The sequence below is a fragment of the Idiotropiscis lumnitzeri genome, chromosome 12 (genome assembly GCF_059441095.1).
Source record: "Idiotropiscis lumnitzeri isolate Australia: NSW breed Sydney's pygmy pipehorse chromosome 12, RoL_Ilum_1.0, whole genome shotgun sequence".
Taxonomy (NCBI): Eukaryota; Metazoa; Chordata; class Actinopteri; order Syngnathiformes; family Syngnathidae; genus Idiotropiscis; species Idiotropiscis lumnitzeri.
In genome coordinates, this window is record NC_142402.1 from 17137937 (window position 1) to 17155595 (window position 17659).

Genomic DNA, 17659 nt, shown 5'->3' on the forward strand with positions numbered 1-17659 from the left:
GTAACAGAACATACACGGACTGAACAACAGGGGTCCAAGGATTGACCCTTGAGGGATCCCACGTCATGGCCATTCAATCAGATTCAAAACTTCCAATGCTCAAATAACTCCTTTCTCTCAGAGCTGGCGGCTGTCTTCAAGCCGACAACATCCGTCCGCTACGCCTTCCAGATGGAGGCCTCCGAGCGGGGTGGCGGGAACGTCAGTGTGAAGCTACCATCCTCCATCTTGTCCGACGTGAGCCTTCGAGCGGAAAACGTGTCGCTGAGCTTCCGAACCAGCCAGAGTCCTGCGCTGCTGCTCTACGTGTCGTCATACCAGCAGGAGTACCTGGCGCTGCTCATCAACAAGCATGGTGAGGAATGTGTTTTGTTTTTGAATGAATTTGGCCACTTTAGTTTGATGCCGCCATCTTGTACTCAGTAGCAACCCCAGGAAAGGAAAAAAATTACCCCCCTAACATATTTTTTTCGCAGATCAACACAAAACTCGTGGAATTTATGATGACAGAACGCATGAAAAAAATCATGGAAGTGAATATGACGTTGTCCATTTCGGTTTAAATCAACCATTTCACACTCAGCCGCACCACCTGGAAAGTTTGAAAAAAAAAAAAAAAAACAGCTTCTGACACCTGTTTCTCCAATCCGCACATAATTGGGTGCATATGTCTATCAGAATTCGTAGCACAAAAAAAAAAAAAAAGTCTCAAGGACCCGTGCCGAAATTCAAACGGGACGTCAGCCAAAATTTGAAAAAGCCACATTGCAAGGCTTGCATTTAAACAGACATGCTTGACAAATTTTGAAATTTCCATTTTTTTTTTAGCCTATGCCATGTAATGTTATTAGAGCATGGAACCAATGTTCGGCGATTTAAAAAAAAAATAAAAATAAATAAATAAAGCCGATCTTGTTGACCAAGTCCATCGTCTTCACCCCATGTTGACCCCCCCCCCCTCTCGTTTCACGATGGCAAGCCTATCAAACTCCGCCAGTGGCTTCCTCATCCGGCTGCAGTCATCCTGTCATCCTCTGTTGCTTTTTTAATCGCTCCAGCTGTGCCCGTTATTAGCTTTTTGGTCCGGGCTGGGAGGAGGGAAAGTCTGCTGGTATCATGAGTGAGACATGACCAGCGCTTTTCAACGGAAGGTCACAATAAAACTCTCATGTAACTTTGTCCTTTAGTTTTTGTTATTTGGACGCAACAACGTTTCCTCTTTTATAGCCTGAGATGCTGCAGCACATTAGCACGACGACATTAGCAACGGAAGCTAACAGTCCCTTATTGATAGGTGTGGCGCGCAAGCAGATTAACTTTCGAAAACAAACGGTTCCTACGGATCTGCCAAAAATTACAAAGATTTTCGTCGGAGGATGGCAGCAAATAATGACTTGCAATAAAACCGTAGTAAAGAGCTGATTATAGCCCTCAAATCTAATTTCATTTAGCAACATGAAATTTTCCTCGCCTGAAAATCTAAATCAAGTCTGCAATTTAGTTTTCAAACAACTACTATAAAGTTATTTTTGTCCATTTAATGGCGCTCTTCCCAAAAAATCAATTTGCCCGAGAGATTTTGTCAGATCACGACAGAATATGTACGTATAGTTTACTTGACAAATGGATGCCGCTGCATTGCGAAAAACGTTCATCTTATTTTCATTCCATGTGGGCGGAGCAAGATTGATGACCTCGCCCTCCCTTCCCTCCTAAAGAAATTGCTCACATCTAGTGCGATTCCCGTTTGTCTTTTTTGGAGCGCAGTCTAATCAAAGGCTGCGAAAATAGCTCAAAATGCTAACGTCGCATGCTAAATAGGCTATTAAAATCTTGGCGGTGTTCTTTGGGTGGTGTATTGTTTCATCCATTTGCCGTTATAAAAATAACCTCCCAGCCCGGCGCTGTTCTTTACGGGATTAATTAGCGTATTTGAAAGCGGCTCTAAATAGACCGTGTGAAGGACAAAGTTTTTTTCATCCCTGCGCTGCCTCAAAGAAACTCCGAACGTTGAATCGTCTTAACGCCGGTGTAATATTAGCAAAATTAATTACTGTTATTGATAGGCAATGAGCACTAATCCTCTTTAATACGCAAAGCTCCTCATTGAGATTCAACACTCGAATGAACGATGCAACTTTGTAATATTAATAAGGGATGCCGGGACAAGATAAGAAATGAGATGATGAAGGTTTGACTCATGTGTGTGTGTGTGTGTGTGTGTGTGTTCAGAAAAGCTGGAAGTGCGCTACAAACTCCACGGCAGCAAGGAAGCCGAAGTGTTGAGGAGCCAAGCCAAAGGTTTAGCCGACGGTCGTCTGCATATGGTCGTCGTCAGCAGAGTGTTGGATGCCGTGTCTCTGCAGGTAACGCCGATCAAACAAATGAAACGTGCAAAAAATAAATAAATAAATAATCCCCAAAACTCACCCAGGACCTCATTTAGTTCGTTTTAAACCAATCAGCAGTTTCTCGGATTGACGTAAAACTTGGTGGGATGAAGGAATAAATCTCAAGATAAATTGGGACTCGGCCATTTTGGTGGTTTGAAGCTGGGGGTTCAAGTGAGAAAGTTGAAAAAAATAAAAAAATGATTTGCACTAACGCTGAACGATTTTAGGGGAAATTTGCGTTTTTTTTTTTTTTCTGACAGATATTGCGATTTTGATTTAATTTGCAATTTTCTTTTAAATGTACGCTGATATTTGCAAACATGACAGAAAATGCCGTTATACCAAAAAAACAAAAAAGCTATGCTGTAATAATGCCGAGGGGGGGCAGTTTAATGCTTCATAGCGTAACAAACGCATATAGCGGCTGAGTTGGAGAAGCGGCTGTTGTGGCGAACTCGCCTCCTGGCGGGAACACGTCCAAGTCGGGACCGAGTTTAATGCCCTGAGATTTGAATGACATGCCAGACAAAAATATGGTGGTACAATCGTAGAAATGTGAAAAATTAAAAAGACACATAAAAGTCTCAAGAAATTGGAGGAAACAGAAGTTGGCCATTTTGTTTTTGAATCGTACTTGGACATAAACTTGGGAGCATATGTCTTTGGTAATAGGATGTGCAAAACATTCTCAATGAGCCATGAACGGGAAATCTGCCGTTTGACTGTGAAATGGCCATTTTGCTCCCGCATCAAAGCAGCTGTATATATATTACCCCAAAAAATAAATAAATAAATTTAAAAAAAGTTGATCCTTCACATCCTTTGAAGACGCAACCATCTAGATGTCTATTTTGCTGCCAAGTTGGCAAACTCGGCTTTCTCAACACCCAAGTCTCATTTCATCCAAAATGACTCACGCCACATCATTTTTGTCCCGTTAGTCCCCCATCGAGGTGATAAAGTTGCATCAGGAGCATCTGATGAAATATTCATCATCTTCTTGGCGCTACATGATGTATAAAGTCATGTCGCCGCTTAATTGTCACAAGATGAATCTCAAGGTGACCTTCTCACGCTACATTAACGTTTTTTCCAATCACGTCTGCCGCTACATCAATCAAAAGCATTTAAAGCAACAAGGAGTGAAAAACAGCTGCCACTCCAACGTCGGGCGGATACTACGCTTGATTGTCATTAAGACAAAAAAGTGTGTCCATTGTTGCTATGACAACCCAACAGCCTGGAGACAGTTCTTGTGATATTAGCTGCAGAAAATGATGAGACAGCGCTTATCTGAAGAAAGGGTGCACTCAGTAAAAGTTTTGGAAGCAAAAGATTGCAAAATCTAGCAATTTATGTCTTTTATTTCCCCGTTCCGTGCTAATTTTCTTTCTAGGAAACACTTCAATCGCCTGCTTGACATGAAATGAGCGCCAGGGGCCGACCAGCTGACTCGCCGGCTGGCTGGCTCGCCTGTTTGAAGATGGAACTTAAAAGATTTCTGCCCGGATTGAAGTCGACGCTTTTACCCGACAAAATACGTCGGATTTGTGAGCGGGGGAGGGGGGGAAGAGTCCGCTCGGGGCTGCCCGGGGTCACCCGGAGTTAAAGGTTCATCATCTGTCGGACAAGATTTAATGCAGACACGGTTCACTTGGTAAAGGTTTAGCGAGGGATTCGGAAAAGAAGAGCTGGAGATGTTTGTTTGTTGATTTGACAAAAACAATTATGTTCAAACCCAACGCTAAATCGAGCAGTGGACTTTTTCGGATGTGTGCATCAGGTTCTTGTAACTATGTTGTTGCGGTACTTGAAATCATAGATTTTTGACAATTCCGCCCTCATAGTCCGTTTCACTCAAAATTATGACATTTGGTAGGCGTTACTATCACAAGGCGACCCACCCAAAAAGTTTCAAAAGTCGTGACCAAGTCTGGTTCTTTTTGGCAGGGGTCCTTCAAAAGCAAAGTCCAAATGATTGTGTTGAATTGCTCGAAAATGTGAGCCTCGTATACTCCACGGATGGCCAAATTAAATTACCGTATTTTACGGACTATAAGGTGCACCCGTATATAAGATACAGCAACTCTTTTTGAAAGGAAAAAAAAAATCAAAATTTATTTCGCGTATTTTCTGAACTAAAGAGCGCCCCTAGTGGTGAACGAAAAATCCACAGACAAGCCGCACCGTTGTATTCGCCGCATGGTCGAAAATCAAGGAAAAAAGTAGCGTCTTATAGTCCGGAAAATACAGTAAATTGCAACAGATTCGAGTTTTTGTCTTGGCATGCTGCTGGAGAATGACAGCTAAGGAAGGTCCGCGAAAAAAATGGGTCTCGGAAACACAAAGTCAAATCCACTTGGTTCGACCTCATCCAAAGCGCCCCCTTGCTCGCTGTAATTGGAAGTTAGCAAACGTTCTAAAAGCAGTCAAGTGACATTTGGCGCAACATCTTGAAAAAGTTTCTTCGAGTCTTTCCTGTCACGTGGTCTTAAAGGTTCACCGTTTTGATGGGGGAAAAAAAACGCCTCTCTCTCCTCTTCGGCCTTCATTAAAATCACCTCCAATGGAGAACTTTGATTGAATGCTTTTTATGTGAGTTTCTAATTCAGCTGAGGCGCGTTCTGCTACTCCCACGGCCGACTGCTGAGCGCAAAGTATTAGCGACCTCTCTCTGAACACGGCGAGGGGTACAAGTCGCCCTTCTGCCGCTTACTGCTAATCAACAAAATCACTTTCCTCGCTATTAACGTCAAGTCGTATTGCGTTTCTCTCACGCAGATTGACAAAAGTGCCAGCGAAGACTTCAATTTGACGTCCGATGGCGAATTCAACGGCATCAGGTCGCTGTTGCTCGGCAAAGTGCAGGGTGAGTGCAACAAAAGTCGGAAATTCAGCGGCCAAAGCTAGCAGCATGACGTTTGGTAGACGTGTCTTTCCATTTGAAAACATTTTGAGAAGGCATACTTGAAAACACCTTTTGGCAAATTTTGGCCAAAGACAAATTCGTCGTCCATATTTTGTACAATTGCTTGAATCACGTCCGCAGATCGGAGAGACTCAATTTCCACGTAATTAATTTAACGAGGCTAAATGGCTCAGCTTGGCCGTCACCTGAGCAACTGTGATGTCATCTTCAGTCGACAGAAGGTGACAAAATGGCCGCCGCCGGTGGATTTTGTTGCTTAAGTCATATTCCACAAGCTCAGAATGCCATGTTTAGACGAGTGAAGGCATTTTTCTTTTTTTTTTGAGGGGTTGACTTCCGATTTAAAGGGCAGGCCGATAAATTTGGGCTCAATCGTTCCGCCTCGAAGACAAAAAAAACTGTCAGTCAAACGAGTGGCCTGTTAAGGTCGAATGCTAACATTTACTCGTCGGAGGGCGCCGGCGTGCTTTCTGCTATTCTTTTAGCTGCCGGTGTCAAATCGTGATCAAGGAACGGCGATGAGAAAGTGGATTTTCTGTTGCGTACCGCCAACTCTGCCATCCATCAGCGCCACAAATGGAGGAACAAACAGGGTGGGTGGCGGGCGATGATGGACGCGTTGGGCCTGGAGGAGCTTTTAGGCCACGTGTGTCAGTCATGACGATGACGGGAGTTCAGCGAACCGCGCTCATTTGACAGCCATGAAAAAATATTCGGTAGGAAATTAATGGAATTGATGCACCCGTGAAATTTGAATTTGTTGGCGCCTTGTCCTAATAAGGCTAAAAAAAAGTCTTCAAAAAGAATATGAGAAAAAATTTGAGAAAATACAAGAACAAGTTGTATGAATATTCATGTAATCAAAATACATGGAAAAATTATTAACATACAAGAAAATGTGGCAATAATACAAAGAAAATGCTATCGGAAAAGTCAAAAGTAAAAGTCACAAGAATAGCAATGACAAAAAAGTTGTGCTTTGAGACAAAGTTGCGAAAATACAAGAAAATCGTGAGAATGCGAGAAAAAGTTGTAAAAGGACAAAAGATTTGTAAGACGAGAATTTTGTTTGACTAGGAGTACAACAAAAAGGAGAAAAAAATCGCAAGAATATGAATATTAAGTCGCAAGATCTGTCAATAAAGTTGCAAAAATGTGTGTGTGGGAGGAGAATAGAAGAAAAAAACTTTAAGCGTATGAGAAAAAAAGTTGCGAAAAGTTATAAAATATGGTATGACAAAAAGTTCACAAGAATTCTGGAATTTTTTTTTTATGGAGAAAATAATCGTAAAAATAAAAAAAAAGTCCTGAAAATATTTTTTTTCATTATTTTTAACAAGTATTATTGCAATAAATAACGTGCACCGGCTGGTCCCCTCATTGGTCACAGATCCGGACGAAGTGGCTCCAGACGTGGTCCGCTTGTCCTCGCTGGGCTTCAGCGGCTGTCTGTCGGTGGTCCGCTTCAATTCCGTCAGCCCCCTCAAGGAGGCGCTTCTGCGGCCGCACGGTGGAAACGTGGACGTCCGCGGGCCACTGGTCCGCTCCAACTGCGGCTCGCCGGCCGCGTCCAATCCGTACGCCGCGCACAACACGCCGCACCTGTCGGGTAAGAAACTTCTCCGCTAGCGGCTAATCATGCTAATGCTAACAACATTTTTCATCAGGCTTTGACTTGCTAATTGAATATTTTTGACAGTATGTTTCTTGATGTACGGTGTGTCCCTGAATGCAACATCTGACGTGTTTATGACAGGCGACGCTTGGCTAGCGACCAATCCAGTCGAAAGATGTTTAAATGAACCGATGCTTAGGTGACGACGGAAGTATTTCCGCTGTGTTGCGGCCGCTTCGCTGCGATCTGTCTAATTAATCTGTTTATTTTCCGCCTGGCCGCTTTGTGCCTCGTCAGACATCTGCGTTATGTCGCAGTCTGCTTTGCCCTAACTTTTCCCTCTTCGTCTTCTTGTCTTTTTTTTCCTCCTCCTCTTCTTCTTGTCTTCCTCTGCTGTAGACGCGTCCGGTTCTGGACAGCCTTTAGTCAATGCCATGCGGACGGACTCGGCACTCATTGGAGGTACCAAACCATTTGATTGTCGTGTAAAAGCAAATTTCATCGAGTGGGGCACTTCCTCATCTGTTATTCTTTTTCTCGCAATTGTGCAACTTTTTTTAATATAGATTTTATACGCTACAGCTTTTCATAATTTTTTGTAGCGAAGCCACTTTTTGCCATTTGCCAAATTTACCATTTGATATTTATAATATTATGCATATTGTCGCTACAACCTGTTATCGTAATTTTGACATTATTGTAGAATTTAATCTTGAAGATTTTAGTCTTTGCTGCGCCAAAGACATCACACGCCAGCCAACACACACACATTCCTCTCCACATCTTGTTGCTAGGCAGAATTAATGGGGCACAATCATAACTGCCCCTTTGGCATGTGAACAAATTGGATTTTGAAAATTCCAAATTCCAAATCTGTCTATATTAATAAAATGCACTTTTCTTCCATTTTTACTTTTGCCTTACTCATTCCTTCCTTGTTGCTAGGCAGAATTCGCCCCCCAAAAAATGGAATTTGAAAATTCTTTTATACAAAAGAGAAATATGAACTCAGACTATTTTGTGATCATTCCGCTTCGCAACTGAGCATTTTGCTGACTTTTCCTGGCAGGCGTGATCGCGGTGATCATCTTTGTGATGGTGGCCGTCCTCGCCGTGGCCGCCAAGTTCCTGTACCGGCGGAAGGAGACGTACCGGAACCAGGAAGTGAAAAACGGCCAGCGGGAGGAAAGCCACGACTTAGCCTTTGAACGCCAGACGGACTCCCAGAATGCCTCGGGGCAGAACCCAAAGGAATACTTCATTTAAAAAAAAAAAAAAAGCGCAGAGGGAGCGCATACGACAGAACTTGATGCTGCAATGGGACATGCGGGGTCATACGTGTAAATAGTTGTACACGTGTAAATATTCAGTGTCAACGGTAACTTTTTGTCTTTGTACAAACTTGAGGACCATTTTGAAATGATTTTTCAGTTTTTCCGAAAAAGAGCATGGCGAGGACACATCATATGATCTGGATGATTCCAGCAAGTAGCCTACGTGGCTATCGCAGGCTCGAAGTAAATTAAGCAACGGAACCACAAGGTCGTTTTGTGAAAAACATGCAAAAAAAGGTGCACTTGTAGAATTTTATTTTATGGATAATTATGATACCACGTGACAAATTTCAACTCTTTGTTCTGGGCATGTGTGCTCTTCTTGTTCTCAAGCATTTTCGGATTGTGATTAAACGTCAGATTAAGCCATATGTGGATTGAGATGAAATGTCAACTCAAATCATATGTGGAAAAGAGAAAATCGAGAAATGTGAACTTTGTCGATGAATGGCGGTGATGAACTCCAATGCAATCAAAGAACAAAATGTGACTTTCATTCTGTACGTGTGCGCGTGTGCGTGTGTGTGTGCTATGACGTTTCTCAAAATGATGTTTTTTATCCAAATCAAACGAAAATCAAATGAACTCATGTGAAAGAAAAAAAAACGATGAAGCTCCTGAAACATGAATACATTTTTTTCCCCGCCTTGGCGGAGGTCTCGCGATGCCGGTGAAAGACAATCCAATTGTCGCTTTGTTCTTGTCCTACTGAATTATTAATCCCATCAAGGTTGCCGACGTGAGACAGAAAATCCAAAACGCGTCCGTGAAATGTCTTTATTTCCTCAAAAGATTCTTTTTTTTTTTCTTCGTCATTTTCATTTCATGTTTTTCCCGCCCGCTGCGAGCTTGCAGCAGCTCGCTAAAAGTCCTCGGAGAGCTTTTGAAGCTTTGAAGCGTCTCCAAAGGAGGCCGCCGGCGTCTGTCGCTTGTTTTTGCGAAGAAGGAGCTCTTTTCCTTTCCCTTTTTGACGGCGACGCGAGCGACGTCTCGGGCGCTCATGGACGTAATGAAGACGCGTCGCGGTGGAGCGAAGCCAAACTGATCGACGGCGCGGCAGCTGTTTGTCAAGCAGACGAGACTCAGGCAGGCGCTTTAATGAGGAAACTTTCAACAACTTCAATGTGCGTTTCCACATTTGATCTCGGGAGAACTTTTTTTTTTTTTTATTTGCCCCTTTTCCGTTGTTTTGATTTTGCTCCCTTGCTGCAGATCCTCAAGCAAAAAAAAAATAAAAGGTAGAAAAGACAGTAAATGGCTCGTGTGGCAGAAGGTCGGTTCGAGTTAAAAGAAAATGAACACGGTTTTTCTTGATCTTATGAATCAATCTTGTCCGCAATTTATTGAATTTTTCCTCTTGCTGTACTCTCAATTTTATCGTCCAAATTTATTTTCTTGTCGCTTGTTGGTGTCCCAATACTTTTGACAATATTCCACATGTTCATCACTTTTCACCTCTGACGTTCAATCCAAGTTAGATTTTTTTTTTTTTACTTTTTCACTTCACTAAAAATGTCCCAATGCCTTTGACTGCAATTTTTTTTCCTTTCCAAATATTTTGTCCAAATTATTGTAAATTTCCCAATAGTTTTGCCCCAAGTCCACTTTTTTATTTTTTTTTATTTTTTTGTGTCCAACTATACTTTTGTCCGGCTCACGTGAGTGTCGCAATACTTTTTGACTTCCCGTCGCTGTCTCAATACTTTTGTTCCACCTCACCTTCGTGGTGATGATGTCATTTGATGTTTAATTTAATGATGTCAATGAGATTGAGTCAGCTGCTATCAATTATGTCCCAAAATATTGGAAGCCGATTTTTTTTCTTCCTCTTTCTGTTTGTCGACACACAGTTTGATGTAATTAAAAAAAAAAGTTTTATAAATAACCACAAGTTTTCTTTTATTGCCACTTATCACTTGGCGCTAATATCAGCCTCATCACTTTTAATAGCGCCGCGACTGCTCAATAAATTCCAACACACTCAAAGGACAAAATGTTTTTATTCCGGCATTGTGTGTGCTATTAAGTTGCTGAAACGCTTGAAAATTTTTAAACACTTTTTTTTTCTTAGATTAAAATGAATCATACGTTGGCATCAAAAGATCGAGCGGAATATTCAGCGGAATATAAACACCTCGCTCGTTATTGTGATTGGAATGCACCCGCTCGATGAATTCAGACAAATGAGAACAAAATGTTTGCACAATTCTGCTGATATAAAACACCTCCGCTCATCGTCGCAATTACTTGCGATGTTATCAGACAACAAACTCATTCAAAAGTTGTCATTTGATTCTGGGAATGTGCGCTATTCTTTCTTTGGAACAAATGAATGCAATTTCACATTGATTTAAAAAAAAAAAAACGTCCTGGAATCAATCACAGAGAAAAAAATCAAACAGAACGATCAGCTTTCACATTCTTGTTGCTATGACGACCAAATAACATCCTCGAGATGTGTGCTATTACTTTTCTATTACACTTGATTTATTTATTTTTTTAAATAACAAAATAATCTTCTACCCGTCATGAACAGAAGTTCACTGTGCACATTCTTGCCGATTTAACTCCTTCCGCTCGTTATCCCGATCATCACCAGGGCTGTTGTTGAACAGATTCCTACGAAAGCGACGTTGTTGACGTTTGAACATACCGAAAAGTCGTTCAAACATATTAGTAAAACATTGAAGCACATGCGGAAGTCCATACCCAAAATACACCCCAAAAAATGCTGTTTTTAGTATTTAGCCTACGTTTTGTCAACACGTTCGAATGACTTTGCAGTACATTCGAATGACTTGACAAACTCATTCGAACAACTTTGCAATACGATGGAACGACTGCAATACATTTAATTGGCACAGCTCGCTCAAAAAAGTTCCCCTACTCCCGTAGATTCCAACACATTTAAAGTGTGAGTTTTTCCCTCAAACGCTTGAGAGCACTTTTTTAAAATCGGCATTTAAAAAAAAAAAATCAATCTGCTCCAATCGCATGACTTCTAATGCCTGAAGCCACCGGGGTGCAAGTTGGCGTAGCTTCTTTCATTTCTCAGTATTCCAACGTGATTTTTTTTTTTTTTTGCTTTTTACGTAAACAATTGGCGCACGGATGCAACAGACGCAGCAGAGCGAGACGCCCCTGCTGAGTGGCGTTCTCATTTTGCGTGTCGCCTTTAATCCCACGCTGTCTTTCGCACTGTGGGGGGGGGCTGTTGGGGGAGGGGGCAGGGGGGAGGGGGGACCCCCTTCGTCAGCTCCGTGAGGCTTGAAAGTGAAACGGGAGAGGCTCGGGTAAAGATAGATTCTGCTATTTCGGCAGGAGAGACATTTTGGTCAATATGAATTGATTCGACCGGAATGCCCGTTGAGTCGTGATCACTTGCAAAGATAACATCGCTTCTTTTTGTTTGGAACGCTAAAATCGGAAATCATTGTTTAGAGTTCGAGTCAGGCTTTAGATAATGGAAACGTTCACATTTGATATCGTAAACTGGTTTTAGTAAGTTTTTGTACCTTTGAAAGTGGATCAATTGTCGGACCTCGCTGCAAAGATAAACTTTGTTTCGGGTATTCTCGATCTGAACCAGTATTTTTTTTTTCTACAAGAAACAATTCAGGGTGAGTGAAAGTTTGTGTAAGAGTCGGGGTATTTTTTCACTTTCATACATTCACAGCATCAGAAAATGTAAATGACCCAGCTTAAAAAAAATAAATAAATAAAAATAAAAAGCATAGACCAAGTGTGGGCAAACTACAGCCCGTGGGCCACATGCGTCCCTTTAAACATTTTAATCCGGCCCGGCGAACTTGAAAAAAATTTAATAAATAAACCTTGTTTATGTTTTTTTTTCTAAATACGGTCTTGCTGGTCTTTTCAGCTACCGGCAGGACAAAAACAGCATTTTGATCTTGCCGGGAGGCTTTGTGATCAGCAGCTGACCCAGTGATGGGAAAGTCCTCTGTTCAAATTTAATTTTGGTTTTGCTGCTCTTTTGCTCATGCTGGTGTCAGCACGAAAACACAATTTTTTTTTTTAGCAGGTAAGGCTCCCGACAGAATCCCGAGCCGCAACCAAACTCTCACAGGGTCTCGTTGAAAACCTCCCACAACTTTATCCACGTCGGCCCAGCAGCCAAGACATTCAAGTTTAGTCATGAATGAAGCGGAGACACTTTTCTATGACCTCCCGCGGGGCCAGCCCGTCGCGCGCGGGACAAATTGTCGTAATTACGCCAATCGTCTCAGCAGACGCTCACATTACAACGCCGGGCGGTGGACTTTGTCATTAGAGGAGGCCCGCTATGAGAGGAGTTGTATTTTCTTGACCTCCTGCGGGGCGCAGCGACGCGAGTCGCTCGATGACGCCTTTGACACCATCACTCGTCAAATGGCTTGCTAACAAATAATAGCAGCAACAGTTTGTGCAGAGATGGAATATTTGAGCCACGAGACACGGTCAAAGGTATTTGCTGAAAACATGCAAAGACCGACAACTATGTAGTACTGAGTTGTTGAGATGGTGTGGCTGCTTTCGAGCGCCTCGTTGTTTGCCTTCAGTGCTCGCAAGTAATGCAGGGACATTTGGAATAGCAAGGAAGCGCAAGTTAAAATGAAAAAAGACTGACTTGAAATGCCAGTATTGTGAACTGGGGCTTCACACTGTAATCCTAACCTGCCTTAGAGCGCCTCATTGTTGCTCAGGTTAAGGTTAGGGCAAGGGTTAGTGTGAGGATTTAGGGTTAGGATATAGGGTTTGATTTAGGGTTTGGGCTAGGGTGGGAGGTTAGGGGTTAGGTCTTGGGGTTAGTATTAGGGTTAAAGTTGGGGCTAGGGTTTTGAGTTCGGTTTAGGATAAAGGTTTAAGGTTAGGGTTTAAGATTAGGGTTATGGTTTGGAGTTAGAGTCCAGGGTTAAGGCTAGTGTTGGGATTGTGGTATAGGGGTTAGGATAAGGGTTTAGGGTTAGGTTTAAGGTTTAAGGTTTAAGATTAGGGTTGGGGTTATGGTATAGGGTTAGGGTTTAGGGATAGGGTTAGGGTTTAAGATTAGGGTTAGGTTTATGGTATAGGGTTAGGATTTAGATATAGGGTTTGAAGTTAGGGACTAGGGTTAAGGATAATGTTAGGACTATGGTATAGGGGTTAGGATAAGGGTTTAGGGTTAGGTTTAAGGTTTAGGGTTATGGTTTGGTGTTAGGGTCTAAGGGTTAATGCTCGGGTTAGGGTTATGGAATAGGGTAAGGGTTTAGATATAGGGTTATGGTTTACGGTTAGGGTTATGGTATTGGGATAGGACTTAGGGTTAGTTCGGGTTTAGGGTATAGTCCAGTTTTAGGATTATGATATAGGGGTTAGGATAAGGGTTTAGGGTTAGATTTAAAATGAGGGTTATGGTTCTGTGTTAGGGCCTAGTGTTAAGGCTAGGGTTAGGGATGTGTTATGGTTTGGCGTTTGGGTCTAGGGTTAAGGCTAGGGTTATGGTATAAGGTTATAGTTTAGGTATAGTGTTAGGGTTAGGGACTAGGGTTATGGCCAGTGTTAGGAATATGGTATAGGGGTTAGGATAAGGGTTTAGGGTTTAAGATTCGGGTTAGGGTTATGGTATCGGGTCAGGGTTTAGGTAAAGGGTTAGAAAAATGATGCCTACTACTATTATTAGCACTGGTGACGTAAATATTTTGTACAACGAAACAGCACCAAATATTCTCCGAAGATGTTTCACAAGATGGGATAAGACAAAGAAGGGATCTTGCACCATTCCTCTTTGCACAATGCCTCCAACTCATCCAAATTAAACATTTGTTCTGAAAAAGGTGCGTCCCGGCGTTGGCATTAGATAATGCCCCCTCTCCTGAGCAATCAACGTGTTTTATCTCGACAAAAACAGAAACGCATTCCCATTCAGTGGAAGCTTGAGCCGAGCCACACACTGTGCCGGTCGCCGCCACGCTAATCCGGATGCTCCCAACGTCACGCCTCGACAACTCCATCGTGTCGGTCCTGACCACGCTTTGGATTTTGGAAAAAAAAATTTAAAAAGTGACGGCGCATAACACACTTTGTTCGCATTTTGGACTTCGACCAAGTTTTTACTTTTTGAAATGATTTTTTAAAAAAAAACTGTCTTTATTTAAATTTGTAGTAGTTCAAAAAAAACTTTTAGTTTGCTAATGTATTTTTTTTTTACTTAAGATCCTTACTTTCCATTTTAAATTAGGTTTTTTAACTTTAATTTTTATTGCTGATATTTAAGCGTCCGTCATCATGCACTGTACTGTAGGTTTATTTATTAATTCAATCGGTAAAAACAGCTGCACATGAAACAGATGAAAAGCAAATGCTTTGTATTTTAAAGTTAAATACAACTGAGCTGTACTTTTTCAAAAAGGAAAGCTGTCAAGTTCGCGACAAGGAGGAAGATCAAAATACGGGGAAGGAGGGTTGCAGGGGGAATGTGATTTAATTCTAAGTAAAAAAGGCAAACAGAGTATTCGAGGCAACTAAAATACGAATGCACAAAACAAGAATCAAAGCAAGAGAACAAACAACTTGACTTGTAGCCACAAGATGTGTCACACACAAATAACATTGGATAACTGAAATCGCACAGAAAGAAACCAGGGACTTAAATCCAAACAAACTGACGAGCTAACGAGGAACACCTGGACAAGACACAAATGCTTGGAGGGAGCTGATTGGCTAACACAAGGGGGCGGGACGACAAGCACAGGTGGACACAATAAGCTTAACTAGAAAGAAAAAAACCCAACATGAAACTAAAGTCCAAAAGCAAAAAAAAATAATACAAATACAGCATATAAAAAATCCAAATGACGAGTTTGAAGCCACCAAAGAGGCCATTTGCATTTGAATGTGTTTAGTTTGTTCGCGGCGTCATCCCAAACTTGAAAAGGAGCCTTGCCTGTGTTTACTTTCGCCTTCGCAACCTTTCATTTTCTTTGCTTTCCTTCCCGGCCGCCGTCCGGCACTTTTAATGACACGTTGCCGAGCTATTATTACACAACATGCCTCAGCATGCTGTTGTGGCGCAATGCATTAAACATCACGTCAAAAATACATTAGTGCTTACCGGTCCCGCATGAATAATACATTTGCAAATGGATGTATTTAAAGCCAGGTGTGTGCGTGTGCGTGTGCGTGTGTGTGAGTGTGTGTGTTCAGGCGCTGCTGACAGCGACGCTTTGACTCAAGCGACTGAAAAGGGGATTTTGGGGGATTTTTCCCCCCTTCTCCTCATGTTTAATGACGTCCTTTCAATGAAATGAAATAGCCAGCAAGTTTTGGAGCAAAAAGAAGCAGTCGCACAATTCGAAAAGTGCTAATGCTGGTCAAGGTGACCTAGAGTCAGGGAGTTGCTGTGGTTGCTAGGCAACCGGGAAGCGGCGGCAGGTGGGAAGTGGAAAGGAAAAAAGTTGTGGTTGGCTGTTTTTTTCTTAATTAATTATTATTATTATTATTATTTAGAAAACGGTTTTATATTCGGTTTGATTTCTGTTTTGTGTTTTTATTGGTAAGGTCTTTATTTGTATCGTTACTGGTAATTTTTTACTTATTGTATTTATTGTTTCATTATTGATGATTTACTTTCTTTTTAACATTTGTTCAGTTTTATTTGAAATTATTTCAACTTTTATGGATGAGGGTCTTTTTATTTTTACTTTGCTCTCGTTCCATTCATGTATCACAGAATGGTGTGTGTGTTCTGAATTGTGTCGACTATATAAAATGCCTTCAGTCCAGCGCGCTCGTGTGTGCGCGCGTGCGTGCGCGCGTGTCATTTGATGAAAGTGAGCAACATGTTGCCTACTTCAAAGCAGCCTTGTTGAGCTTGGCTGTCAAGTGCTCCTCAGCTGCCGATGAAAACGTTTTTTGTCATCTTTGTGTGACTGGCAGTCATAACAGCATCATTATTGTCCTAACGTGCTTTGGAAAATGACATTTTGTGCTTTTTCCGCGGCAATTTTTGGAGGGACGCAAAGAAAAAGCAAACATCAGGTGCACTGCGCCGCGTGCATATTCATCATCACAGCCTTTTAGGCAAAGCACTCAGGTAGCCTTTTTGTTATGCCGCCGCCGCCGCTGCATCACATTTACATTCAACACACTTAAAAGCTGCACTTAGTCACTTTATCACACGCTCAAGCTTTTTTTTTTTGTCTCATTACTTTTACTTGCATTGTTTTTGTGACTGCTGCACTTTGCTCTCGCATTCCAGATGAAACCGATTTTGTGAAAATTCTGTGGGAAAGTGCGGGCTCGATAACATTGGCTTGTCTTCTTGCGCCATCTAGTGGACACTTGTATTTTTACTTCTTTTTTTTTAACCTCCGATTTCTTTGCATGATGAAACATGAGGCCTTTAATGGCTGTTTGCAGCATCTGTGATTATTTCAAATTGGTGTGCGGTGGTGCATCTTCAAAGGTTGTGGGAAAAAAAACGATGTACAATTCATTTTAATCGCTTTAATTTTCAACTTTTAGCTTTTAGTGGCTAGAAACACTTCGTTTTGCCTTTGAGCAAGTGAGGGGGTGTGCCACATCTGTCATGATATTGAAGGGTGTGCACACTAATCAAAATTCTTATATTTCCACTGTAAACTTTGGAACTCAGCGTTCATTGATGGTTTTTAAGGGTGTGTGCGGTGTGAGTGCGCCACATCTTCAAGGGGAAGCTATTTCCCCGGAATGCTTGTGCATAACTTTTAATAAGCTTGGATGTTTTTTTTAAGCAGAATATGGGGTGAGGAGGAATAATTTTTTTTCCAAGAGGGTGCGCGTCCAATTTCGAAAACAGAGACAACCAGAAGTCAGGGATGCAGTCACATTTATTGTGAAGAGACATACATTACCAAAAAGGACAAACGTGATGCTACAAGATGACATGATCAATACAGACCAAATAATAAAAAATCAAAATCAAAGCAACAACAACAAAAAAAAATAAAAATAGGAGCGGGTTGGAGCTTCATCTCATGCGTTTTCAGTCAGTAGCTTCATAACGACGACATGTAACACTTTCATCCGGCTTTTCTTCATTTCTTTTGACACTTGAACGGAATACAAGATGAATATTTTTTACTTTTTTTTTTGGGTCATATTTTTTTTTCTGTAAAACAAACCCAGAAAAGTCCCAGAACCACACGGTGGGCTTTGCTTCTTTGATTTGTTGGTTTTCATACTAAAATATATTATCAATTCATCCTACAGTCATGTACACTACCAATAATAATGCGTAATAAATAACCGACATAAGGAAAATACAAAAAAAAAAAAAAAAAATAGGACATAAATATTTGAAAAAAAAAAGTTGCGTAAAGACTTTGTAATACTGGCTTTGTTAAAAAAATCCATTAACAAAAAAAAAAAA

At 41.5% G+C, this 17659-nt stretch overlaps 1 protein-coding gene across 1 annotated transcript in view; it reads left to right on the forward strand.

Moving 5' to 3' along the window:
- LOC148326241 (contactin-associated protein-like 4) overlaps positions 1 to 10147 on the forward strand; it is a 46686-nt gene extending 36539 nt beyond the window's left edge. The window contains exons 19-24 of the mRNA XM_088311684.1: positions 122 to 355; positions 2233 to 2366; positions 5175 to 5262; positions 6713 to 6931; positions 7337 to 7399; positions 8007 to 10147. Coding sequence (XP_088167810.1) covers positions 122 to 355; positions 2233 to 2366; positions 5175 to 5262; positions 6713 to 6931; positions 7337 to 7399; positions 8007 to 8203 — 935 coding nt within the window. The 3' untranslated portion in view covers positions 8204 to 10147. The remainder of the gene's footprint in view (positions 1 to 121; positions 356 to 2232; positions 2367 to 5174; positions 5263 to 6712; positions 6932 to 7336; positions 7400 to 8006) is intronic.
- The last annotated feature ends 7512 nt before the right edge of the window (positions 10148 to 17659 follow it).